Source organism: Cuculus canorus, chromosome 16 (genome assembly GCF_017976375.1).
Source record: "Cuculus canorus isolate bCucCan1 chromosome 16, bCucCan1.pri, whole genome shotgun sequence".
NCBI lineage: Eukaryota > Metazoa > Chordata > Aves > Cuculiformes > Cuculidae > Cuculus > Cuculus canorus.
This window is the reverse complement of record NC_071416.1, coordinates 1100843-1127528: the sequence shown is the minus strand read 5'-3', so window position 1 is coordinate 1127528 and position 26686 is coordinate 1100843. Positions and strand designations below refer to the sequence as shown.

The 26686-nt window shown below is 51.9% G+C and overlaps 2 protein-coding genes and 1 long non-coding RNA gene across 5 annotated transcripts in view; 1 reads left to right on the top strand and 2 right to left on the bottom strand.

Moving 5' to 3' along the window:
* Nucleotides 1-8611, top strand: part of CHD6 (chromodomain helicase DNA binding protein 6) — a 90867-nt gene extending 82256 nt beyond the window's left edge. Inside the window, exons 35-38 of one of the 3 annotated variants that reach the window (XM_054081211.1) lie at nucleotides 367-558; nucleotides 2203-2322; nucleotides 3322-3426; nucleotides 5047-8611. In XM_054081211.1, the coding sequence (XP_053937186.1) occupies nucleotides 367-558; nucleotides 2203-2322; nucleotides 3322-3426; nucleotides 5047-5937 (1308 nt within the window). In that variant the 3' untranslated portion in view covers nucleotides 5938-8611. The remainder of the gene's footprint in view (nucleotides 1-366; nucleotides 559-2202; nucleotides 2323-3321; nucleotides 3427-5046) is intronic. The other 2 variants (XM_054081212.1, XM_054081213.1) reach the window with 2 other exon arrangements.
* A 3960-nt stretch (nucleotides 8612-12571) lies between these two features.
* LOC128849186 (centrosome-associated protein CEP250-like) overlaps nucleotides 12572-26686 on the bottom strand; it is a 53180-nt gene continuing 39065 nt past the window's right edge. Inside the window, exons 28-33 of the mRNA XM_054081214.1 lie at nucleotides 19350-19484; nucleotides 17376-17569; nucleotides 15081-15208; nucleotides 14803-14876; nucleotides 14124-14300; nucleotides 12572-13549 (exon numbers count right to left, since the gene is read on the bottom strand). Of these exons, the coding sequence (XP_053937189.1) occupies nucleotides 13436-13549; nucleotides 14124-14300; nucleotides 14803-14876; nucleotides 15081-15208; nucleotides 17376-17569; nucleotides 19350-19484 (822 nt within the window). The 3' untranslated portion in view covers nucleotides 12572-13435. The remainder of the gene's footprint in view (nucleotides 13550-14123; nucleotides 14301-14802; nucleotides 14877-15080; nucleotides 15209-17375; nucleotides 17570-19349; nucleotides 19485-26686) is intronic.
* On the bottom strand, nucleotides 22436-23420 carry LOC128853796 (uncharacterized). Its single transcript, XR_008452555.1, has 3 exons — nucleotides 23315-23420; nucleotides 23049-23162; nucleotides 22436-22638 (listed from the first exon to the last, which is right to left on the bottom strand). It is a non-coding gene; the product is annotated as an uncharacterized LOC128853796 (long non-coding RNA).

Genomic DNA, 26686 nt, shown 5'->3' with positions numbered 1-26686 from the left:
AGTGCCTGCTGTACCCTTTCTTCTTCTACCCTGGGATCCACTGAGAGGAGAATGGGGCTCTGGAAGCAAGAGCAGTCCTGTTGGCTAGGAGTGAGGTTGGGGGAAGTTGGTTCTCCTGGTTATTAGGGTGTTTCCAGGTGAGTTCAGAAGCATCTGCCCACTCTTTCTGCCCTCTGTGCCACCACTGCTGGGGACCGAGTGGAAGTGTGATGCGGTGGTGGGTGGTTGAAGGAACAGGCACACGGGGAGGATGTGGATGAGTCTGTAATGGAGCAGATGACGTGCGTTGGGGGCTCTGCTGGTCTGGGTGCACGTGCGTCACCACGTGCTGCTGATGGTCTCTCACTGCTCCTCCTTCCATGTCAGGATGTTCAGGAAGACCAGCTGCAGCCCCCCCAGAACAGTCCCGTCTCTGATGGGCCGGCTGCTGCTACCTCAACTTCACAGCCAGTCCCAGCTGCAGGCAGCCAAGCAGAGAAGGCTGTCTCGAATAAGAGTCTCCTCGACTGGCTCCGTCAGCAGTCCGACTACACACTCGACGTTTCTGGCTTTGGCACAGTAAGGGCGGTCTGTCTGTCTGTCTGCCTGCCTTGTGTGTTGCCCTTTGTGTTAGGTTTTCTGTGCTTCCTCTTGACTTCAAGCTTCCACAGAGTGTCTTGCAGTGCAGCCTTTGTCCTTTCCAAAGGTCCGTTCCTTAGTTCTGGTACATCCATCTCCAAGTCCAGTGTCTTCCAGAAACACCAGGGATGGGGAGAGAAATGGGAAAAGGGATTTGGGGTGCTCGTGGTCCCTCTGTGTTGCTCTCTTCCACTTGGGGTCATTTTAGGCAGTGCTGTTTATTAAATAAGGTTCCCAGACAAGAGGAGACCTCCTGGCTTTAAATGCGGGTCCGAGGTGGTTGCGTTGCCGGCTGCGAAGGCTGCAGTTAGGTGGGCACAGAGAGTGGGTTGGCAGAGAGGGGGGGACAAAGTCTGTCTGATTCTTCTTGCCACCTCATAAGCATCCACCTCTTGGTTTGCTCCAGGTTTCAGCTTATTTAGTCCTTTAGCCGATGTTGTGGGCTGAGCATACGCTGTAACACAGAGCAGGGTGAAATGTAGTTGGAATACATAAAAGACTGTGCTTCTTGGTCCTGGAGGAAAGTGTGCCTGAGGCAGGGACTTCCTGGAGCTTGGAGTGCAGGCAAAGCCATTAGTGGTTTAGAAGTTGTTAGAGGTGAGAGAGAGGAGGAGCCCAGCATTTGCTCAGGCAGGACGGCCCTTTCTTTTCCAAGTCCAGATGTACGTGCTTCTGTGCCCAAAGCCAGACTCCTAGGAGCACTGCAGGAAGCATTCCGGTGGTGGAGCAGGCGTGGAGGTGCCATCGCACTCCGTTCCATTGCCCTTGCCTTCCATGGAGGCCTTACTCGAGCTCTCCTAGTCTGGCCATTTGGGAACCTCTTGCGCCCAGCAAGCCCAGTGCCCTGGGCCAGCCCTGCAGGACCTGCCAGGGCAGATATCCTCTCTCCAGGATGGAGTGAAAGCTGCTCTGGGGCAATGCAGCAGCTCAGCTTGTTGAAGGGCAGGCCAAGCTCAGGGGCTTTTCTTTGCCTCTTCAGGAATCAGAGCCTGCAGCAGTTCATTAAAATGCAACATCCCTGCAGGCTCATTGATGCGGGGACGCAGTGCAGGCAGTGGGTGTGCAGCAAGTCAGTGGTAACTCCGTTGGTTGCAGTCCTGAAGAGCTCTGATCCCAAAGAAACATGGTGCAGCAGCTGAAACAGGAGCAGAACAAAGCAGATGAGATGCAGGTAGCTATAGGTATAGGTCAGGTATAGGTCAGCCTATATCAGGCTGACATGAGATGGCACACGCAGACCTGTTCTCCTTTTCTTACCTGGTTGTCGTTAGCGCCCCACTCACAGATGCACATATATGAATTAGCAGCATGTTACAGTTTTAGTGTTGCAGGGGAGCTGGAAAGGGCTGTAGCAGTAAGGGGTACACTGAAAACCCCTTTCTACCTACAGAAATTAATGGTGCTCATTGGAGAGCTGGCCTGATGGCAGAGACCAGTGTGTACCGCTTGCGTTGCTCGCACCCAAGCCTGCAGGGACCCTCTGTCCCTCGGGAGCTCGTCTGTACCACTCTCCTGCAGGGCTTGTAGCTGTCCAGGCTCATTAAGCCATCTCATCTCATTAACGTTGTCTTGTTTGCACTCCAGAATTTTTCAGACAAGCCCAAGCAGAGGAGGCAACGCTGCAAGGACCCCAGCAAATTGGACATTAGCGCGCTGACAGGAGAGGAGCGAGTGCCTGTGGTACATAAGGGTACCGGACGGCGGGTAAGCGAAGGCCGGTGCTGTGCTCTGCCCTTGGTGTCTGTAAATGCTGAACAGACCCTGAGCTCACCTGAGGGCAGATTTAATCCAAAGAAGCCCATGGATGGGAAAAGTCTGGAACACATCCCTGCTCTGTGCTGTCCTGTGACACATCTGTCCCCGAGAGGACACAGACCTGTGAAATGGATGCATTTCTATGTTGAGTAAGGGAAGTCTGAGCGTTCACCCCCACCAGGGCACCCAGATGCATCAACGGCACAGGGATTCAGCCGTTGGCTTTAAAGCCACAGTCAGCACAGCCCTGGCTGGTGCTTCCCATTCCGGATTTGATTTTTCCCTTTGAATTCACTGCATGATGCCACAAATTGTGATTCTGCCATGCAAATATCTTTGCTTTGTTCCTCCTTCTGAGGTGCAGGCAGAGCAGACCAATATCCAGACAAGTGCTATGCAAGTGGGAAGTTGGGGTTGTGAAGGGCTTTTGCACTGATGTTGACCTCTCTGAGTAAGCAGGGACATTCAGGGATTTTTTCCCCACCTAAATTGAGTTCTTAAACATGGCCAGGGCTGAATTAAGTCAGAAAGTGATGTGACATTCATCACATCTAAACCCAAAACCAAAGAGCGAGGCAGAATGAGGCTGTTTCAGCCAGGTCTGTGTCTCCCTCTGTTCCCCCCATGATGGCTGGAGACCTGGGTGAACTGCGGGGTTTGTCTGGTTCCAAGCGTGGCTTTCCCGGAAGCTCTGTCCCTATTGCTTGTCCCTGGGGAGGGCGATGTGACGGGCCACACGGGGCGGACTTGCCCTTTCTCCTTGAACCGTGTGCCTGGAGGCGGCAAGCACACACCGCATCCTACAAAGATGCGTAGTGAGGGAAGAGTCTCTGCCCCAGCCGAATTGCAGACCAAAGCAAGGTGCTAGGAGAAGTGTAATCGTATTTCTTGTGTTATTTTACATAACTCTTTCTGCAATAGAGGTCATGCTTCTGCTGTGTTTTATAGTTAGGGGGAGCCACAGCACCAGCATTGAAGGAATTGCCAAGGTGGCTTGATGCAAACTTGGAGTATGCTGTTGCAGCTGACTGGGCTGACATTGTTAAGCTTTCAGTAAGTTAGAGCTTTTGGAGAAATCTGTATCATGTCATCTTTTCTCTCTCCCTCCCATCCCCACAACCTTTCTCCAGTGAGAATCCGGGAGCTGTGAGGCAGGAGCTGCGCTCCGCATGCGGGATGGGATAGCTGCAGGGCTGGCAGCACCGGGAACGCTCGTGTGGCAGAGAGGGAGGTTGGGCACATGGCACAGCTCAGCGGCGTGGCCAGGGGCAGGAGGGCAGGGGCTCAGCGCTGTGGGCACAGGGCTCAGCAGCTCACGGGGACTGTCCAGAAAGCCTCAGCTTGCTTCGAAATAGTGAGTTCTCTTGCAGGGGCAAGAGAAACACCCTAGGAGCAGCTATCCAGCAGCGGGCTGGAGAGGGAAACAATTGGCTTAGAAGTTTGCACTGCTCTCAAATTTGCTTTTAATTAGTGCTGGAGGTTTGGAATGGTCTGTCCCACTCCCCAGGAAACAGCCCCACATCCAGGCTGGAGGCAGCGCCCTGTCTGGGCATCCAGCACCGTGCGAGCTGGCAGCTCTTCCTTACCGTCGTTTGCAGGGATAGTCTCTGTGCTGGCAGGAATGGCTGCGTGCCTGGCACCGCCCCAGGCGCTGCTCCCGCACTCTGGTTTGGCGGCTGCATGCTCATTAGCATTCACACCCCAAGCCCCATCAGCCCTGTGCTTTCAGTGAGTGCGCATCCGTCCTGGCATGTGCATGTGGAGGGACATCTGGCTGCTCCAGGCACTCGGGCAGGCGGGAGCGTGGGGTCAGCTGCCCCGTGGAGCCCAGGCACCATCACGGGTCCCTGCAGGTTTTTCCTCATGCCAGTGAGAGCAGAGCAGAAGATTCTCCCTCTTTGGGCAGATTCAACTTTGTGCACTGCAGGTGTCAACGGGAAATACTTTTCCTACCTAAATCTATTATTAGAAACGGTTCAAAGAGCGGCAATATTGAAACTCAAGGGAGCCACAAAGGGAAATTATTAAATGTCTGTGATGAGGATGGTGAAAAACGGGGTTTTAAACTGCACTCTGGATCCCCCTCACTGCTCTGGGTAACTAGGCAGTCTTGCTCAGTTGTGGCCGCTGGGTTTTGTCTTCATGTCTCAATGCTCAGAAGAACCTTCCGGGCATCTCAGCGAAGCTCTAGCCGGGAGCTCCTCTGCCAGCATGTCCACTCTCTGTGTGTCATCCCATGCAGCTTTGCTATCCTGCAGAGCATTGAAAATTTGGCCCTTCTCATCTAGAAGATATGGTATTTTCACCTGTTACTGATTAAAGCTGGGAAGGGAGCTAAGTTTACGCCTGACACAGAGCTGCTCAGGTGCTTCTTATGTTGTGAACGAGTGCTGAGGTGCTTGGGTAGAAACGCGGTGTAAAAATGTGCTTCCTTCTTTCCTCCCTGTGCACTTTGACGCTGCAGCATCGTGCCAGGGCAGAGCAAGGGTGGTTTTGCATTTGGCAGCATCCCTTGGGGAAAAGTAGTGTGTACCTCTCAAATTCCATATCATGTAGACAAACATTTCTGTGCTGACACTATCTGGGACGCAGATGCGAGCACAGAGACAGCAGTTTGACATTGATGCAGTAATAACTGTTAGGCGTTTTCTGTTGTGTGCGTTTCATTTTCAGGGCTACTTACCGGAAAGCAAATTCAATCGCATCCTAGACGAGCCTGTGCTCCGCGACACAGGGCCCCGACGGAGGGGCAGGAGGCCCCGCAGCGAACTCATTAAAGGCCCCGGCATTGTAGCAGATTCTCCTTCTGGAATGGGACCATTGTTCATGAACGGACTGATTGCTGGGATGGATCTGGTGGGACTTCAGAACATGAGAAACATGCAAGGGATCCCTCTGACTGGGCTGGTTGGGTTTCCTGCTGGATTTGCAGCGGTGCCCGCTGGTGAGGACGTGAAAAGTACCCTGAGCATGTTGCCCATGATGCTGCCAGGCATGGCCACCGTCCCACAGATGTTTGGCGTTGGAGGACTTCTCAACCCACCCATGGCAACTACTTGTACTGCGACTGCTCCAACTTCGTTAACAAGCACAACGAAAAGTGGTACAGCCAGCGCAGAGAAAGCTACTGAGGATAAACAGAGCAGCCAGGAGGTGAAAAAAGAAACTCTCTCGGAAGAGAAGCCTGGTCCTAGTTCATTTTCTAATCAGACAGAATCTGCAATAACTACCAGTAGTCCTGTAGCTTTTAACCCGTTTCTTATCCCAGGGATGTCTCCTGGACTGATCTATCCCTCAATGTTCCTTTCCCCTGGCATCGGCATGGCACTGCCCGGCATTCAGCAAACCAGGCACTCGGAGGCAGCGACCCTGGAAAGCCAGAAGCGGAAGAGAAAGAAAGCAAAAGGGGAGTTGGCAAACCCAGACCCAGAAACTGTCTCGCCACCGGAAAAAAAAGCTGCGAACGGTCAGAACTGTACAGAGCAAACCCCGCCTTTGCCGGCAGAGAAGGAGCAGGATGGACCAGCAGAGGAGGAGCGTGAAGCGGCTCGCGATACTGATTAGAACTCTTGTTTCATTGAAAAAAACACACAAAAAGATTGTGGCTTGTGAGTTTCTTATCCCATAAACTCTTTGTTACTGACCCTCTCGCCCCGCTCCACCTTCATAAACCTGTGTTTCCATGAGTAATATTATCTACCTAATTCCCAATCAGAAAAACTCTGGTGACAATACTACATGTTAATAGTTGCAGGGTCTTGCCACTTTATTAGATAACAGTGTTGTCTAGCTAGTATGGGAGGCACCGAATTCTCGTTCTGTTTTTCCAGCCGTTCATCCCAGCCAGCGACAGCAAATCCAGTACTCAGTCACCCCCCCTAATTGCTCACTCCTTTGAGAAGAAAAAGCAGCAAAAAATCCAAGAGCGAAAGACAAGTCTTTACCTCTTGGTCTACACCCAGAGAAGGGTATTTCTGTCTGCAGCGACACTGACCAACACAGCCTGATTTGGGGGTAAAAGCACAGCTATAGGAAGTGCTGATGTGTATTTTTGATTTAAAGTATTTCCCTATTTTATCATGGTTACTAGAATAGTAGATAGACAGAAGTATATAACTAATGATTGAAACTGCATATATTCGTTTCTTTGAAAGGCAGAAGTGTACCTGGTAGTGATACGGTTTCTTTACTGCCCCCCCCCCCCCCTCAGAGCTCTGGAGACAAACTGCAATGAGTGCAAAGATGACGCAGACGTTCTTTTGTGTTTTTTAAAACCAAAGTTTGGTTTTACGTTAAGTGGGGTTTAGTTGCCCTTTCCTCAATAGATAAAGCACTTTTTGGCTTGAGCTGGAAAGGTTTTGCACATCTTGCATGACTTTTTGGGGTTCCTGTACCTATAGCTGCCGGTTCGGTCACCCCCCGCCCACCCCTGGTTCTCTGTGGCGGTAGTTCTCAGCTATGGCTTTACGTGCTGTACAGGTGGGTTTTTTTCCCAGCCGCGAACAGGCCACACTGATTTTAATGCTCTTGTACGAACACTGAGGTTGTTTGAGTTTTTAAACTTTCCACTCCTTACGCCGACACGGCGTCCTTTCAGCAAGAAGGAAAGGGCCGTAGGCCGGCTTCCCTCTGGGCAGCTCTCTCGGGGGCGACTGCTGAGACCTTCAGAGCTTGAATCCCTTTTTCTGTAGCGTTAGACTGTGAAGAGATGACCTTGGCTTCTGTCCATTCCGTTTGCTGTTGAACAGTATTTTCCAGTCCCAGCCTGCTGGCGAAACGCTTTTGCCGTCTGCGTTTTACATGGACAGCTCTGAGTGCCCCACGGCTCTGGGGGACCTCTGCAGGCGACTCCTTGACCTCCCCTGCCCCTCGCTCCTCCATTTGCTTTTCTTTCACTTGGGCTTGTTCTTGTTTGCAGCTCGTGGTTTGAGACTTGAAATAACCCTGCGGTGTGCAGCAGCGAGAGGCTGGGAGGAGTTGGGAGCGCGCTAGGCATCAGTTTCACGTTTGGTTCTCACAATTTACTGTATTTTTTACTTATTTTCTGTTACAGTTGTGCTAATTTATCGGATGGTCCAAATGTTTTGACATAACTATTTCGGTTTGCATTATTTATTTAAGATGCTTTTTGTCATTGTCTTTTATACCTTTGGGATTATAAATTATGTACATGGTAAAATTAGCATCTCAAAGAAGTCTGTTACCCATGGTCTAAAAGCATTTGGTTTCTATTTTCATGGATTTTATCCCCAGTTTCCTGGATTGGATGATTTTTTTAAGTATGTAACCAGTTGTAATGCCCCTCCCCCCCGATAATTAAATGTGTTCTATTTAATAACACCCTTCTAGCATAGATACTGTATCCCTATCGACAGATTTCTTAGAAATGCTGCTATCTCTATTTAACTAACATTTTATTCAGTTTTGCCTCCAGTGGAAGCAGAAAGGTTTTTTTCAGCTGTTAAATCCAAAATCAATATAATTTATTTATGTAAAAAAAAAAAAATCACAATTGATATATTTTTGAACCTTTTAAGTACTAACTTTCTTTTTATTCAGTAGAGGAACATGTACTTGCCCTAAATCCTTAAAATACAAATGCTATAAAACTTCGTCTATCTCCAAAGCCTTACTGTGAACGGATACCGAAACCTCGTCAGAGTCCGTTTCTGGTGACGGGATGGGTTTCTCAGGGTTACGTACGCAAGGAACAGGGTTTCAAGTGAGATTTATTTACTTAGCCAGCATGCTCTATACCTTGTTCTTCCTTCTCAGCCATGTATGCTGCGTCTCGGGGTGTTCAGGCTTCTCTCTGACTGCTGCTCTGTGACCCTTCTGCACTCGATATCTCTGTGGATTATTCAGACTGTAAGGTGTAACCGGCTGCTTCTTCTTTTCCCTCCTACCCAAACCAAATGCCAAATCCTCACCGGGTTTCATGGATGCTCACACAAACATACATTCGTCACCAACTGTGCTAACGAAATAAACTCTCTGTGCTCGTGGACATGGATAAAAAGAAAAAGGTTTAAAAGTCAGATTTTATTTTTTTAATCCAGTGACCAGATGACGCTCATCTCTCGGGGTCGGCAGAGCCTCACTCAGATGTATAGAGTCTATTCCAGCAAATATATGTGAATGGTTAATTCACCCGACTCGATGAGACACGTTCCTTGCCTTTTCCTCAGCACAAACCTGTTGAGACACTGCCGGAGGCCGCAAACTTCTCCCTTCCGTAGGGCTGCTCTCCGTGCGCCGGGAGGTGCGTGTTACCCTGCCGCACAGGAAGGGTCCTGTGCCAGCAGCTCTGTCGCCCGGCTAAGAGACATCAATGTCATTGTGACAAATGACGGGGTGAGCTACTTGGGTTAACTCACCGTGTACCGTGGGCAACTTGCTGCACCACATGGCTTAACTCACTGTCCCTTGTGTGTTAACTCACTATGCTGCGTGGGTTAACTCATCATCCCATGTAGATTAACTCACTGTGCTGTGTGGGTTAACTCGCCGTCCCGTGTAGGTTAACTCGTTACGCTGTCTGGGTTAACTTGCTGTGCCACATGGCTTAACTCACCATCCTAGGTAGGTTAATGGGCCATCCCATGTGAGTTAACTTGCCACGCTGTGTGGTTAACTAACAGGTCACCTGGAGCAGCCATGCTCCAGAGCCAGTGCAAGGGCGCTGGGGCGCCCGGGCTGTCTCCGACCTGCTCTGTCCGGAGGGCAAGAATCCATGGCCCAGTCCCGAGAGCCACGTTGCAGTCCCAGGCCTTGGGGCCGCGGCGCATCCCAGCAGAAGAGCTGGGGGGTTCATCTCGCTGAGCCACTGAGCACCTCCCGTTCAGCCGTGTAAATGCCAGGAGGAGCCAAATACGCGCTTGTCATCAATCTCAACGTAAGGCTCTCGTGCTTCAGAACAGCCCGCATTCATGCAGTTTTCAGATGAATAAACGTGCACAGGGGAACCTATACGATTTCTTCAAGGTCCAGGGAAAAAAAAGGCACAGTCTTCGCTTGCTCCCTCACCCTCGCACAAAGCCTTTGTCCTGGCAGTTTGTTGCTGCATTTATTTGGGGGGAGAAACAGGAAAGCCCAGAGCAGAAGCAGCATCAGGAACTGCTGGGACAGAGGCAAAGGAGGCAGGACGGCGCTGTGAACTCTGAATTTCCAGTTCCCAAGTCTCCCTTTAAATTCAGGCTCCACACACTGCAGTCTTCTGCCCCAGCAATTGTTAATGTGAAGTAAGCGTTGGAAGGACGTGGGAAATCCAGGCAGCCCCTTGGTACATTGAGGAGCATTTGTGCTGCATTCCAGCTGTGAAGTTGGTGCCACTGTGTGCTCAGTCTGGTCAGGGAGGTGCCGATCACCAGCAGGGAAGGAGTGAGGGGATGGGATTATGGAGGATGGGCCACGGGCGGCTGCAGTGCTCTCTTTGCGCTTTGTTTTGCAGGATAGAGATGTCCTTTCCTGGACTGTGAGGAGTGAAACACCCTGCAGGTTCTCTCTGCACTCCTGTCCCTGCTTGGTTTTTGTCTGATAGGAAACAAACTGGAAAAGGATCATGACCTTTGCTTTGAGGACAGACTGAGAGAGTTGGGGTTCTTCAGCCTGGAGAAGAGAAGGCTCCGGGGAGACCTTAGGGCAGCCTCCGGCACTGAAAGGGGCTCCGGGAAAGCTGGAGAAGGAGTTTTTACAAGGGTCTGGAAGGATAGGACAAGGAGGGGTGGCTTTAAATTGGAGGGGAAAGACTTAGATTAGACATCACGATTAAATTCTTCATGATGAAAATGGGGAGGCTCTGGCCCAGGTTGCCCAGAGCAGTGGGGGCTGCCCCATCCCTGGAGGTGTTCCAGGCCAGGTTGGATGGGGCTTGGAGCAACTGGATCCAGTGGGAGGTGTCTTTGCCCATGGCAGGGGGTGGGACTGCATGGGTTTGAGTTCCCTTCCAGCCATTCCATGACTCTATGAATCTGTGCCCCTGGATCCCGCAGCCCCTGACCCCTCAGTACCCTCACAGTAGTGCACCCGGCGCACATATGGCTCCATGTGCCCGATTGGCTGGGGATGCCTTTATTGCAGCCTGGAGCTGCCCTGGCTGCCGCGGGCACTGTGTGTGCCCCGCAGGGTGAGGATGCTGCCCTGGGAGATTCCCTGCTCCCTGCAGCAGCAGCTGTGTGGGTGGCCAACAGCCTCCTGGCTTGCGTCTGCCATGGGGTGGCCAGCAGGTGCAGGGAAGGGATTGTCCTGCTGAGCTCCGTGCTGGTGAGGCTGCACCTTGAGTCCTGGGTTCAGTTTTGGGCCTCTCACTCCAGGAAAGATATTGAGGGTCTAGAGTGTCTCCAGAGAAGGGAATGGAGCTGGGGAAGGGTCTGGAGCCCAGGGGTTGTGGGAGCGGCTGAGGGCCATGGGGCTGTTTAGCCTGGGGAAGAGGAGGCTGAGGGGAGACCTCATCACTCTCTGCAGCTGAAAGGGTTGCCAAGCGCTCGAACCGTCTGCACAGGGCAGTGGTGGAGCCTCTGTCCCTGAAGGGATTTAACTGCCATGTGGATGCGATGCTTAGGGACACAGGTTAGTGGTGGAGTTGGCAGTGTTGGGTTAAGGGTTGGATTCAATCGTCGTAAAGGTCTTTTCCAACCTGAATGATTCTATAGCGTTCTGAAGTGTTAAAGCCTCTACAGTCTTTGAGGAAGAAGATGGGTAAAAAGGGGGCTTTCAACTGCTTTTGGTGCCCTGCAAAAGAGCTTGGGTGAATGAATCATGGCCCTGGAGGAGAGGAGGGAGTTTGTCACCATGGAAATGTCAGTTTCACAATGTACGGTCTTGAGTATTATGGGATAGCTTTGAGAGGATTGTTTGTTTCTGATGGTCTGTTCTCTACCAGAGAGGCTGAGTTTAGGAAGGCCTAGAGTGTTTGGCAAATAGGCAGCAGAGGTTTGTGTTGAAGCACAAAGGTGAAAAGCCTTGGTTAATCTTCAGGCTTGAAGGCCGGCAAGCTGTTCATCAGGTGGTGCCTTGGACCCCTTCTTTGTGTGGGAGAAGTGAACAGTGCTGTGACATGAGGTGCTGAACCGAGTCTCTTCGGCCACAGCAGCCAAGCTTCCACAAATCCCTGAACGCTGCTGCTCCCAGAGGGGCTGTTCCCTGCCAGGCGTCACCCCATCACATCCAATGGCTCGACACTGCAGAAGGGGACACTTGGATCTTGGGTTTCCTAGCAGAGAAACTTGGTGTATTTTCAGTTTCTTCAGTGAGCAAAGTTGCTCCTGCTGAGCCTTTCCTGAAGATTTCCAGCCCTGGAATAGATTCTGATGGGATTTCTGTTGGTGAGGGGGCACCTGTGGAAAAGGTGGTGGTTTTGCCTGACAGCCCTTTCCTGGGGTGCTTGCGTTTGTGCTGAGGGAGCCTTCTGCTGGCACCCAGGAGGGCCTTCCCCACCCGTCTGGGTCAGCAGTGCCGGTGACTTTTGGCAGCCTGGGGGGTTGGTGTGTGCCCAGCGGATGCTCTTCCCCTTCCAGCCGCGACCCAGGAGCTCTTTGTCCTCCGGCAGCAGCCCTGGCACAGAACTCCAAGGACAGGACTCTCACTGCTCGCTATCCTGCTTGCAGATGTCCCAGCAGCAGGAGTTGTTGAGCCATGGACTGGAGGTGCTGCGCCAGGAGCCCTCTCACCAGGCGCACGCCCTGGCCGGGGTGTCCACGGAGAAGGAGTTGGTGCTGCAGGAGAAGGCTGCCCTCGAGGTGCCACTGGCAGCCACAGAGCGGGACAGACAAGGCCTTTCCGAGCAGCTGGCAGAGGCTAGGTAAGCGCAGGGAGGAGACCTGAGACAGGACATGATGGAATATCTGTGATGACAGAGGTGGTGAGCGTTGCCTGAGGAGTTATTGCATCCTGCCTGCTTTGCAGGCGTTTTCACCTTCCACAGACAGAAAATGGACGAATATGGAAAATGGAAAGAGTATCCCCTGATGTGACTGTTATTTTTGTGAGAGCTAAAGCTGAAAAAACTGTGCTGAGCTTGGGTCTCATGGTTATCCCCTTGCCTGTTGCTGAGGGAAGCCCAAAGCAAGCCAGACCTTGACTAGAATGTGAAGTTTCTCTCCAGTTTTGGTATCTTGTGTTGTGCTTTTGGATGCGGATCTTTGCTTACCGAGGAGTCTGGTGTTAGGCCTTCGCAACTTGAGGCTATTCTGTACGGATGCTGTGACTAGGACATGGCTCTTTAGGCTGAAGTTAGAGGCCCGTGCTAAGACTCTGGAAGGTCTTCTGTGTCCAGGGTAGCTCCTGTTCCGTGCAGCGCAGGAGCCAGTGTGGTTTGCATCATCATCAGAGAAACCTCTTTGGAATTCTCGTCAGGCTTTGGGTCCTGGACTCGTTACCATGTGCTGTTCAGAGACAGACATCATGGGGCAGTTACGCAGGGAAGGAACAAGATTCTGTCCTTCTGCTCTTTCAGGTTTCTAAGATCAAATGTGATAAGTTCTGTTTTCCAAAAAAACAAGCCAAACCAAAAAAAGCACAAAAGGTTCAAGGTATTTGTCCTCCTCATGGGGGTTCTAGAAGAGCGCAGAACTTGCAGAGCTCTACAACTGATAGTTTAGAGAGTGTTTGTCATGCTCCGTAACTGCTACACTTCCCCACCGCAGAGTGTGGTGTTAGCAAGGCTGCTAAATACCATTTTGAGTCAGTGTGTTTCCCAAGAGCTGCTGCTGCTTCTGAGCTCCAGCTTCTCTTATCTGATCCGGCTGAATTCAGTTTGATCCGTTCTTGGGTTCTTATTGAATTATTTAACGTTCGGCACCTTTGTTTAATTATTTTTTGCAAAGGGGTTGATCAGTTCTGAAGAACCTTTGGAACAGATAACAAAAACCCAACGATGGTTCTTGCCAGATATTGCTCTCCAGAGCTTTTTATTGCCTTACTTTGGGCCGCTCCCTTTTCTGTTCTGTTTTGGAGACTGACTTTGATTTGTGCTTAAAGCGGAGCGTGTTTCCTTTGGGCTGCCAGAGCCTGCTGCCATCAGAAATAGGTGCTTGTTCTCCTTGAAGATCCATCCTCATGGGATTCAGTGGACTCGGTTAAAGGACTGACAGGACTGGGACACGCTGTTGTCTCTGAGTGCCGCCCCGCCAGTTCGGTCCCCGCAGACACAGGCGGGGCACCGCTGTTCCTCGGCACTCTGCACAAAGAGGACTTTGGGTAGGACGCTCAGTGGGACATAGGAGAGCTGGGCACAGAATGGCTCACCAGCAGGTGACGTCAAACCCAGCCCACAAGCAACCCCTGTTGCACCGCTCAGAAATACTTCAGAGGAGTCCTTAAATATCTCGCTTCTTTTGTCAACAACTCTGCGATCACCCCATAACCACCAGACAAAAAAACATCCCCGGGCAGATTCTGTCCTACAAACTCAGTTTGGTCTTAGACAGGGTTAAGGCCACAAGCACATGTCAGTAAACACCAAAAGAGGAGCCGTAAGAGAGCTGTGAACGTACTCGGAAGGATGTCTTACCAAAAACACCACACAAGAGCAGCACAACCATATGAACGGAAAGACCAGTTTCTGCCTGGCTTCCTAACAGAGGTCTCACTCCTAGTCCCAAAGACAGCCCTGCTCGTCTCGCACCCCTCCAGATTCCCTGCACAAAGCACGTCAGGCCTGCTCCACCAAGCTCCATATCCCCAGAGCCACCCATTTCCCACAGCTCCAGCCTTGCAAAAACCCACAGAAATTCTCCTTTCCTGGTCTTTACCTCTTGCTTGGCCTTTTCCACTCTGGCTCGCTCCTCTTCTTGTTGAGCTTGCATGACAGCCACCTTCTGCTTCATATTCAGCAGCTTCTCCTCATGCTCGTCTTCTTCGTCTTCTTTCTCTGCCTTCTCCTTTTCCAATTTCTCCAGCATCTCTTGCAGCTCTTCCCGTTCACGTGCCTGAGGAGTGGAGGGAAAGACTTGAAGACTTGAAGTCCTCAAAAAGCCGGTGAAGTTTCATCCCTCTCACAAACAAACGCATGCTGTGCACGCAAACAGCATGCAGCAATGATTTTGTGCCCTCCTGAAATCACATCCTAGCCAAGATCACTGAGCCCGACCACGAAGTAAAGGAGATGCTCCCTTTCCCTCCCTGACCACTGCCTGTTTGCGCTTCTGGACTAACTCCAACAGATCCGTGTCCTTCCTGTGCTCAGGACTCCAGAACTGGACGCAGGGTTCCAGGTGAGCTCTCACCAGAGCCCAGTAGAGAAGGAGAATGCCCTCCCTGGCCCTGCTGCTCATACTGCCTGCATGTACATGCCCCTGGCTCTGCTGTCTGGCCTAGCAACTTGCCGCCAGGGTCAGATGATTGCTGCCATCTCACACACTCATGCTTTTCTTCTTCTAAACCCAGCCCACAAAGCTGGCTTGAAGAATTCAGAAGCAAACTGGTTCCTACCACGTATTGCTGGAGCTCTTTCAGTTCCTTTTTGTGATCAGTTTCCTGAGGAGACTGGAGGCACTTCACTTCCCCTGCAAACACCACAAAGGACAAGATTAGAGTTAACACAGACAATGGTTCTGACTTTACCGACCTGAGGACACTGGAACTGCAGTGTAGGAGGAATCTCTCTCCAGCTCCATCACTCCCCAGAAGCACTGCGGACAGACAGCTATTTCTACACCAACTTCCCTAGGCACAGGGATCACCAGGAACAAAGCACATGAAGCTCTCACCCTGCAACGCATCCTTGGCCTGCCTGACTGCATGAAGTTGGACTTCAAGCTGACTCCTGCCGGTCTCCAGCTGAAATAAGTGCTGCTGAGCCTCAAACAGGACCGATTCCAGGCTCTCCCTCCCTGACCTACAAGTTGTGAACATAGAGAGAAATTAGATTCTTGCTCCTGATGCCCACAGGCAGTTTGTGTGCGAAGAAGTCGCTCAAGATCCCTACACTTCTGTACAGAAAATAGGGTACACGGAAACCCGTGACAGAAAAAAGATTTCTACCCTTTCAAACAGCAACGCAGGTCCCTCTGAGGGAATGTCCAGGCTCCCCTTACGCCCCAGCAGAACATACGGCTCAGCCAAGTTTGGTCTCAAGAGCCAAATCTGCTCCCGTCTGATGAAGGACACATGGGGAGCTGCGCCCACAAAGGCTGTGTCAGCAAGAGCCCATGCTCCGCTCACAGCCCCTCTCTCCTCATTGCTTCCAAGCCGCTCTGCAGGGGGCATAGAACAAGAGCATTTCCCTGGTAACTCGCGGCTTCCGAACTCGCTGTTCATAATGCAGGGATGGGATAGGCAGGTAATTTTCCAGACTCTCTGTATTTCAAAGGGATTGAAGAAATATATCAGATGGCGCAATAAAATCTCGTGCTTGGAGCAGCATTGCTAAGAAATCTGGACTAGATTTTATATGAACTGGAAACAGAGAAAAGGACCATTCAGTTTAAACTGCTGGGAGCGCAAGAGGCAAACTTGCTGCTTTCCTTCAGGCGTTGCTAAGGAGCCAGCACCCAACCAACTCGCCCCTCTACAATGGAAGATGAACCCCTGCCCAGGTAAACCCTTCCATCCCCAGGCTTCAACCAGACAGGATTCTGGGAGCAGGAGCTGCAGTTCCCTCCTGCTCTAACACAGCGCCCTGTGGGCCAGGTTCCCACAGCGCACAGCGTTGCCTCCCGGGGACAACGTTCTTCAGGGCAACAGTGACCTGTGAGGGGCAACAATAAAACCCACAGTGAGAGGGCTGAAGCACTTCCATGGACAATGAGGATGGATCTTCAAGGAGAACAAGCACCTATTTCTGATGGCAGCAGGCTCTGGCAGCCCAAAGGAAACACGCTCCGCTTTAAGCACAAATCAAAGTCAGTCTCCAAAACAGAACAGAAAAGGGAGCGGCCCAAAGTAAGGCAATAAAAAGCTCTGGAGAGCAATATCTGGCAAGAACCATCGTTGGGTTTTTGTTATCTGTTCCAAAGGTTCTTCAGAACTGATCAACCCCTTTGCAAAAAATAATTAAACAAAGGTGCCGAACGTTAAATAATTCAATAAGAACCCAAGAACGGATCAAACTGAATTCAGCCGGATCAGATAAGAGAAGCTGGAGCTCAGAAGCAGCAGCAGCTCTTGGGAAACACACTGACTCAAAATGGTATTTAGCAGCCTTGCTAACACCACACTCTGCGGTGGGGAAGTGTAGCAGTTACGGAGCATGACAAACACTCTCTAAACTATCAGTTGTAGAGCTCTGCAAGTTCTGCGCTCTTCTAGAACCCCCATGAGGAGGACAAATACCTTGAACCTTTTTGTGCTTTTTTTGGTTTGGCTTGTTTTTTTGGAAAACAGAACTTATCACATTTGATCTTAGAAACCTGAAAGAGCAGAAGGACAGAATCTTGTTCCTTCCCTGCGTAACTGCCCCATGATGTCTGTCTCTGAACAGCACATGGTAACGAGTCCAGGACCCAAAGCCTGACGAGAATTCCAAAGAGGTTTCTCTGATGATGATGCAAACCACACTGGCTCCTGCGCTGCACGGAACAGGAGCTACCCTGGACACAGAAGACCTTCCAGAGTCTTAGCACGGGCCTCTAACTTCAGCCTAAAGAGCCATGTCCCAGTCACAGCATCCGTACAGAATAGCCTCAAGTTGCGAAGGCCTAACACCAGACTCCTCGGTAAGCAAAGATCCGCGTCCAAAAGCACAACACAAGATACCAAAACTGGAGAGAAACTTCACATTCTAGTCAAGGTCTGGCTTGCTTTGGGCTTCCCTCAGCAACAGGCAAGGGGATAACCATGAGACCCAGGCTCAGCACAGTTTTTTCAGCTTTAGCTCTCACAAAAATAACAGTCACATCAGGGGATACTCTTTCCATTTTCCATATTCGTCCATTTTCTGTCTGTGGAAGGTGAAAACGCCTGCAAAGCAGGCAGGATGCAATAACTCCTCAGGCAACGCTCACCACCTCTATCATCACAGATATTCCATCATGTCCTGTCTCAGGTCTCCTCCCTGCGCTTACCTGGCCTCTGCCAGCTGCTCGGAAAGGCCTTGTCTGTCCCGCTCTGTGGCTGCCAGTGGCACCTCGAGGGCAGCCTTCTCCTGCAGCACCAACTCCTTCTCCGTGGACACCCCGGCCAGGGCGTGCGCCTGGTGAGAGGGCTCCTGGCGCAGCACCTCCAGTCCATGGCTCAACAACTCCTGCTGCTGGGACATCTGCAAGTAGGATAGCGAGCAGTGAGAGTCCTGTCCTTGGAGTTCTGTGCCAGGGCTGCTGCCGGAGGACAAAGAGCTCCTGGGTCGCGGCTGGAAGGGGAAGAGCATCCGCTGGGCACACACCAACCCCCCAGGCTGCCAAAAGTCACCGGCACTGCTGACCCAGACGGGTGGGGAAGGCCCTCCTGGGTGCCAGCAGAAGGCTCCCTCAGCACAAACGCAAGCACCTCAGGCAAGGGCTGTCAGGCAAAACCACCACCTTTTCCACAGGTGCCCCCTCACCAACAGAAATCCCATCAGAATCTATTCCAGGGCTGGAAATCTTCAGGAAAGGCTCAGCAGGAGCAACTTTGCTCACTGAAGAAACTGAAAATACACCAAGTTTCTCTGCTAGGAAACCCAAGATCCAAGTGTCCCCTTCTGCAGTGTCGAGCCATTGGATGTGATGGGGTGACGCCTGGCAGGGAACAGCCCCTCTGGGAGCAGCAGCGTTCAGGGATTTGTGGAAGCTTGGCTGCTGTGGCCGAAGAGACTCGGTTCAGCACCTCATGTCACAGCACTGTTCACTTCTCCCACACAAAGAAGGGGTCCAAGGCACCACCTGATGAACAGCTTGCCGGCCTTCAAGCCTGAAGATTAACCAAGGCTTTTCGCCTTTGTGCTTCAACACTGCCTGTTTCCTAGCACCTCTCTCCTCGGAATGCCTCGCTGTTCTCACAGTCTCTGTTTTCAAAGCTCACCTCCCTTGCCACCAAGGAAAAGATGCCGATGCACCGCAGGGGGAGGAAAGAGGCCAGTGCCCCCACGCACCACCCAAAACAGGCCAAGAACGGATGGCCAGGAACAAGGGGCCTGTTCTGTACGCTTCAAGCCCAAAGAAAAAAACATCTGTCGGACAGGAAGGGACAGAAGGAAAGGAACCAAGTTCCCGTGGGTGCAGCTGGCAGGAATGTTAGGATTCTGCTTCATGGTAGGTGGGAGATCTGGAAGATCTTACCGTTTTACTGCCAGGCGTTGGGTGGAGATCACCCAGCCTTCTGTTGCATTTGTCTTGGGCCCACACTGAACCTGTGGCTGCACTGACCCCAGGATGAGGCAGCCACACCTTCACTGGGCAACCTGGGCCAGGGCCTCCCCACCCTCACAGCAAAACATTTCTCCTTGAGATCTCATCTCCACCTCCCCTCTTTCAGCTCAAAACTGTTCCCTCTTGCCCTTATCCCTGCACTCCCTGATCCAGAGCCCATCCCCAGCTTTCCTGGAGCCCCTCTCAGGACTGGAAGCTGCTCTAAGGTCTCCCCAGAGCCTTCTCTTCTCCAGGCTGAACAGCCCCAACTCTCTCAGCCTGTCCTCAGATGGGAGGTGCAGCCACTTCTGGACTAACTCCAACAGATCCGTGTCCTTCCTGTGCTCAGGACTCCAGAACTGGACACGGGGCTCCAGGTGGGGTCTCACAAGAGCAGAGTGGCAGAATCCCCTCCCTGGCCCTGCTGGTCCCACTGCTGTGGACGCAGTCCAGGACACGGTTTGGCTTTCTAGGCTGCAAGCACACACTGACAGCTTACGTGGAGCTTCTCAGCCCCCAGCACCCCAAGCTCTTCTCTTTGGGGCTGCTCTGCCCAGCCTGGATTGGTGCTGGCCTTCTCAGTCCCACACCTCACGCTGCATATTTTCTCGTTACTTCCCTTCGCACTGTCGCCTGGCTCTCTCCGCCTCTCTCTCTGCTCGTGTCCCACTGCCAAGTGCCTCTTCTTTCAACCTACCCTCCAGTCAGACTGACCTGCCCGCTCTCTTGCTGCTCGTTCACCTCCTGCCTGAGCTGCTCGAGCTGCTCGCAGGCTTCTCTTATGTCTGCCTGGGTCTGGAGTAGCGTCTGTAATAAAACATTCTTCTCACTCTCCTGTTCTAGCAGGACCTGCCCAGAAATAAAGAGAAGCCGAGCTTAAACTTCGTGTGGTCCGACTCAAAGGCTGACAGGCTCACTCATTCACAGCACACTGTGCCGCTCCTCTCCAGGTCATTTTCCGCCCCCTTGGAGACACAGCTTCCTAGGGGAGATTGGCAGGAGAAACACGGTCCACACCCCATCCGTCTGGGGCTGAATCTCCAACAAACTCTTCATCACCTCCCAGGACAATGTGTGCCATGGGTCAAGTGCCTCGCCTTGCCGGGGAGGCTCTCCCTGTTTTCTGCTTGGTCCTGCCTGGCTTTCAACAGCGACTTTTGCACCTGGTCAGCAGTCAAAGCAATGCTGCCAGAGGGCTGGAGATGCATCTCCTGCGGAAAATCTGCCCATTCTACGTTGGTTTGGTGAAAACCACTTCAGTCTGAAGGGATTCAGTGGACTCGGTTAAAGGACTGACAGGACTGGGACACGCTGTCGTCTCTGAGTGCCGCCCCGCCAGTTCGGTCCCTGCAGACACAGGCGGGGCACCGCTGTTCCTCGGTACTGGTTTTGTTCTGGTTGTCTGATGGGGGGAGAGACACAGACCCTGATGGAGGGAGAGACAGAAATCCTGATGGGGGGAGAGACACAAACCCTGTTGGGGGGAGAGACACAAACTCTGATGGGGAGAGAGACACAGACCCTGATGGGGGGAGAGACAGAAATCCTGATGGGGGGAGGGACAGAAACCCTGATGGGGGGAGAGACAGAAATCCTGATGGGGGGAGAGACACAAACCCTGATGGGGGAGAGACACAAACCCTGATGGGGGAGAGACACAGACCCTGATGGGGGAGAGACAGAAATCATGATGGGGGGAGAGACAGAAATCATGATGGGGGGACAGACACAGACCCTGATGGGGGGAGAGACACAAACCCTGATGGGGGACAGAGACACAAACCCTGATGGAGGGAGACACAGACCCTGATGGGGGGAGAGACACAAATCCTGCTGGCGGTGCATCATTTAGTGGAAGGCCTTGGGTGGGTTCTGTGGCAGAAGCCAGGTTCCTTCCTATTTCTACCCCGTTCCCTGAGGTGTCCAGGTGACACCGAAAATGTCGGCAAATCAACTCTCTTGGACCTGGTTTGGAGCTTTAGAAAGCGAAGCGCCCTTTATCAGCCCTGGGCAGCACCAGGAGCGATCCCCATCGATCGTGTGCGGCGAGACACGAGGTGCCACAGAATGGATTCTGCCGCTTCTCCATCCCACCCCCCCCTCTTCTGCTCGTCAACACCCGCACATCCTCAGCAGTTTTCACACAGCAAGTTCTCTCTGCTGGAAATAAAAGGCACTCTCATTCCAGCCTGGCATCACATCTGACACTCCCCAAGCCGATTCTTACCTCTCGTTCAGTGCACCATTTCCTCTCCTTCCATTCCAGCTCCTCCCGAGCCCTCAGCCAATTCACTGTCAGCTTTCCAACATCTTCTTTAAGGGCAGAATTAACCTCCCGTGCTTTATTGAGCTTCTCCTGCAGGACAGCGTTCACTTTTGCCAGTTTCCTACGCCTTGCAAGGGGAGAAAGAGCACTGAGGGCCCTGAACAACTGCTGCCCTCAAGCGGCATCCTCCTGATTTTCCAACTCGGGTGGGTTCTGTGGCAGAAGCCAGGTCCCTTCCTATTTCTGCTTCGTTCCCTGAGGTATCAAGGTGCCACCGAATATACATTTTCATTGAGTTACATCCTTCTATAAGATTGCGCGTTCTGCTCTTTGCATCCTCGGTGAGGATAAGGTGTCCTTCAGATAACCCCAACCTGTCAAATCCATCCTATCTGATCCCCCTTTCCCTGAGGAATCTCACCCGGAACTGACTCACTGCTGGATTTATTGCTTTCTCCAGAGCCAGTGTCCATCTCCGTGCCCGCTGTCCCGCTCGCAGGTGTCCCGGCAGCAGGAGTCGTCGAGCCGTGGGCTGGAGGAGCTGCGCCAGGAGCCCTCTCGCCAGGCGCACGCCCTGGCCGGGGTGTCCACGGAGAAGGAGTTGGTGCTGCAGGAGAAGGCTGCCCTCGAGGTGCCACTGGCAGCCATGGAAGTGGGAGGCCCGAAGCAAGCCAGCTCGGCTCTGAACTGAGCAATCATCAGAGCACGCAGACCTTGACTGAAACATGAAGTTTCTCTCCGGTTTTGCTGTCTTTTTCTGCGCATTTGGACACAGATCTTTCCTGACCAAGGAGCGCGGCGTGGGGGCCTTCGCAACTCAAGGCTCTTACATCGGGACATGAAGCAGCTGCTGGAGAAAGCAGGGAGCAGCAGGACACCATTGTGAGGAGATTTCTGTGCGGGGCTTTGGAGAAAGAAGTCCTTTGAAAAACGAAAAGCAGACAAAAGTCTCTGCCTCAGCACAGAAAGTGCCAGAAGAGCCCAGAGGGGCTGTGTGGGGCCTGACCAGGCTGCTCTGAGGGAGCGCTGTGGAAAAGGCAGGCATTCTCCCTGCTCCTCAGGTCCATCTGCTTCTCCAGGCTGTCACGGCTCAGCCCCCTCCCAGCTTGGCACCAAACACGGGCAGTTGTGTCCCAATCCCACCGCCCACCCCAGGAAAGGGGAAAGGAAAATGAGAGAGAGACACTTGTGAGTTGGAAACAATAACTAAACCAGCTTTACTCCTATCGTTTCACTCAAAAGGAAAATAAAGGCATTTATTAAAATATATTATACTGCATTTATTTAAATAATACTGAACACTATTACGTATTATTAAATAATAAAAGAAAACAATATAAATAAAGCTAATCAATTACATTTAATAACATTTATGAAAGCAAACATATTAAATAATAGCTTATAAACATACAATATTTATACTTACAGTATATAGCCGTAACAGTAATAATATTGACTATATTACGAAAAGAGTATATATTAAAGCAATATTAGAAAGAAAATAGTAACACATGTACATAAAACCCCTCTGGATGACTGTCTCTCAATGCAGGCACGGGGAAAGCTCCCAGGCTGGACCCGCTGGAGGCACAGGCTGATTTCAGTCCCCCAGGAACGTGGGGCTGTGGGATCCGAGGCACAAGGATGAGGAGGCCCTTATTGCATGCAGGCCGTCAAAGAAGACGCTCAGCGCTCAGTGCAGCCCTGCTTGAGTTTCTGCTCCTGCACCACCTGCGTCTGCAGAAGGGACACGTGCAAGAGGCAAAAGGCCAAGCTCAGACAGCCCCGCGCTGCCCGGCTCAGCCGTAGCTCCACGGCACCCACCCTCCTCTGCCTGTGCAGGTAATGCAGAGGGGGAGTGGGAGAAGCGGCCGGCAGCTGCCAAGACCACCTCCCAGCAGGTGGGAGACCCAGTCCCGGTCCCGCTGTTCCCCAGACCCAGGGGGTGCCCTAACCAGCCAGCCGAGGGCTGTGCATGGAGCAGAGCTCCTGCATGTTTTTGGTTTGAGTCTCCAGCCTGGCCAGGGCCATGGTTTATATTCAGCTTCTATGAGGCCTACGCTGGAGGGGGCTGCTGCCACGTGGATTCGCCACTGCTCCTCTGTACGGCCAGAGCCTCCTCCCACCACATGAGATTGCGTTCTTACCTGTCTGGAAGGGGGCATCTTCTGCTGTTCTGTGTTGGAGACAGAAAATCTGGAGGCATCTGGCAGTGACTGCTGCCTGAAATATCTCTTCAGTGTCCTCCGTTCATGTTCCACCTGCACGATGAGGAGGAGAAAGGGTCAGAGAAACCTGCCATCAAACAAGGAGCGAGAGGGAAGGCAACAAGCAGAGGACTCTCTAGTGCTGGCTGTGGAGATGTGTTGTGGTCCAGAGCACCGCGAGGCTTTGCAGGGACAGCCTGTTTTACCTGCTCAAGAGTCCTCCTCAGCTCGGCATTGTGGTGCTTCAGCTCCGTCTTCTCATCTTCCAGCCTTGTGACTGTTCGCTGCAGACACTCCAGCTACTGTGTCAGCACTCTCTTCTCCGAGAGCCAGGAGAGCTGCTCGCGTTCTGCACGAGCCTGAGGGGATGCAGAGAGGCGACTGAGCTGGTGCTACAGAAAGATTAGGAGGGCCAGAATCAATGCGTCACGGAGAGTGAAAGGACTCAGGAACAGACAGTGCTAAATCCCCTTTTCCCTTCTGCTTGGCCTTGCACAGGACAAAACAACAGAGTCTCTTCCATGAGTGTTCTTCTCTAGGACAGAACCAATCACCCATCCCCAGGTTTTGGACTTGATTTAATTAACTTGGGGGCTCCAGGAAAGCTGGGGAGGGGCTCTGGATCAGGAGGTCCAGGGACAGGACGAGGGGGAACAGTTTTAAGCTGGAAGAGGGGAGACCGAGACGAGATCTCAGGAAGAAATGTTTTCCTCTGAGGGTTGGGAGGCCCTGGCCCAGGTTGCCCAGAGCAGTAGTGGCTGCCCCATCCCTGGAGGTGTTCCAGGACAGGCTGGATGGGGCTTGGAGCAACCATACCCAGTGGCAAGTGCCCCTGCCCATGGCGGGGTGGGGGTGGGACTGGATATGCTTTAAGGTCCTTTTCAGGGCAAACCATTCTGTGATTCTATGATTTTAGTTGACTGAGGATCAGTCCCAGTGCCTACCTGAAGGTTGAAACTCTTCCTCTTGTCCCTCTCTGAAACCCTGCTCCGCAGGACGCCTACTTCTTCCCTCAGAGTCCTGTTGGCCATTTCACTCTTGGTAAGGGCAAGAGTCAGGGCTTGTGCCTTCTTTTCCCATTGGACTTTGCTGTCATTCTGCTTCAGAAGATCAAGTACACGCTTGCCTTCTAATGCCTTCTGCTCTTGAAGGTCCTGGGCACGCTTTTGCAAGGACACCATCTCTTGATCTCTAGCTTCCAGAGAAGATGCAGCATCTTCTAGTTTTTGCAGTAGGGCTTTGGTCTGCATCACTGCCTCCTGCTTTTGCTGTTGAAGCTCAGAGAGAGCCTCCTCCAGAACCCTGATCTTTGTTTCTCTTTCTTCCAGACTCAGCCTTGTTGCATGAAGATTTGTCTGCTCAGCTTCGTGTAGTTCTTCCTTCTCCTTGCATACCTCTAGTTCCTTTCAGAGGGATACAATTTCTTGCTCTCGTTCCTTTAGTGCCACTTGAAGATGCTGCAGGATTTCCTTCTGCTGTTCAGAATCTTGTTCTTGTTTCTGGAAGACCTCAACCGCTTCCTTCTGCGATTCAATCATGAAATCCTTTTCTTCCAGCATTGCCTCAATGCATTCTAAGTCTCTCTGTAAGGCATTCATCTGCTCTTCTGTTTTTGACTCATGGCTCCTTCTTTGTTGCTCTTGGATGTCGAGGAGTCTGTCCTTTTCTTTTAGGGCTTCTAAGCTCCGCTCCAGCTGGGCACGGACACTCCTTAGCTGCGTTTCCATGGATTTTCTGGCTTCCTGCATTTGCTTTTGTTGCCACTCAAGCTCTTTGTCTTTTATAAATAAAGAAAGGGTCATTTTTCCTACTTCACCATGAAGCTCTTGCAGGCGCCCCTCTTGCTGCTCTTTGTACTGCTCGAAGAGTCTTATTTGATCCCTTTGAGAATCACTCTCATTCTCTCTGTCCTTAAGAGCTGCTCTCAGGTGTTCAAGGCTTGCGTGCAGAAATTGCACCTCTTCTCTCTCCTTTTCCAGTTCTTGGATCTGCTGGCTCAGAGACACAAGCTCTGTGTTTTTCTCCTTCAAGTCTCCTTTCATTCGATCAAGATCCACGAGCAGATTTCTCACTTGTGAGGCACCGTGCTGTTCCAGATCTGTTATTTTCTCCTCCAGGAATTTGATCTCCTGGTCCCTCTCCTCCAGCTCTTTGCTCATCCTACTCATGACTGTCCTTTGTGTTTTTCACTCCTTCTCCAGCTCCCGTATCTGTTCTTGCTGGGATTCCACCATCTGGTTTTTCTCTCTTATGTCCTTAAGAGCCTGATCGAGAGTGCTTTGATGCAGTTTTTCCAGTGTGTTCATCTGTTGCCGGTACAACATCATTTCTCCCTCTCTGTCTGACAGGGCCAGCCCAGTCCCCACGAAGCACCTTTGGGGCCTTAGAGCCACGCACTGCTCATCGTCCTCTGTTCCTCGAGGTCTCACCTGATACGGGTCAGTGGATGAGCAGTCGTAAGAGTAACCCCAAGGCAAAACTCCAGCCACAATTCCTGCAACCTCTGGACAGGTTCAGATGGTACCAACAGGGCCATCACAGTCTGTTGGCAAGGGTGGAGCTTGTCTTCCTGGTGCCATTTGTTCCAAGATGACTACTGCAGACCACCCAGCTCTGCTGGGACCGGCGATGCCCTCTGCATTGTCTCTGAAGCTGGTGGGACCCTTTGACGCCGGGCAGCGCGGGTCCAGGTGAGCAGCTCTTGCCCTCGGGTGCAGCGTCAGGAATTTCCAGGGTCTGGTCAGGAGCCTCCCAGTGCAGCCCAAGGGTGCTCGGACAGACCTCAAGGGACACGCAGGCTCCTTCTTTCAGGGAGTGGCACACTCCAAGGGGGGGTTCCGGTAAAGATCCTTCCAGCTCTGTGTAGAAACTTTCAATATTAAACAAACAAACAAACAAACTATTTAAAACCAGAAGAAATCACGTCAGCAGCTCTTCAGCCCTTAAGATGGAAACATTTGAACAGTACTGTGTTAGCAAGCGTCAGTCAATGACCCTTCATTTCTGACAAAATTAAAGCCCCTGACTGGTCAAGCCACGCTACGACTGGATTAAATAAAAATGTGGATGAACTATACAAATGTTCAATTGATACCGGGTATTAAAATAAAGGTAATCCTATTCAAAAGTCCTTACATCCCTTCTTCTGTCTTAGCTGTATCATCAGCTACACCAACATTTTAACGACCAAGGCTTTAGCTGCGTGACTTCATTAAAACCTTCTGGGGCTCTCATCCCCTTCCCAAATAATGTTGAGAAGAGAGAAAGAACTGAACAATGCGTGCATAAGAAAAAACTGGAGCAAACCGGTCCTGCCCTGGAGCTGCAACCCTGTCCTCTCTGGCGGTCTGGGCCACCAAAGGGGCACCCGAGCAAGGTAGGGGCGTCTGCTCTTCTTACTGAACCCCAAAACCGGTTTGTCTGCAGTTTGCAGGGAGCTGTAAATCCCTCCAGCCCAGCCACACGCCAGTCACCGGCTGAATCCCTGGAATTCAGGGAAGACTTTCCTGCAGGGCAGAAGGGTCTGAGTGCCACCAACCCTGCTCCTCCCTGCTGCGGGCGTGCAGGAGCTGCTGGGA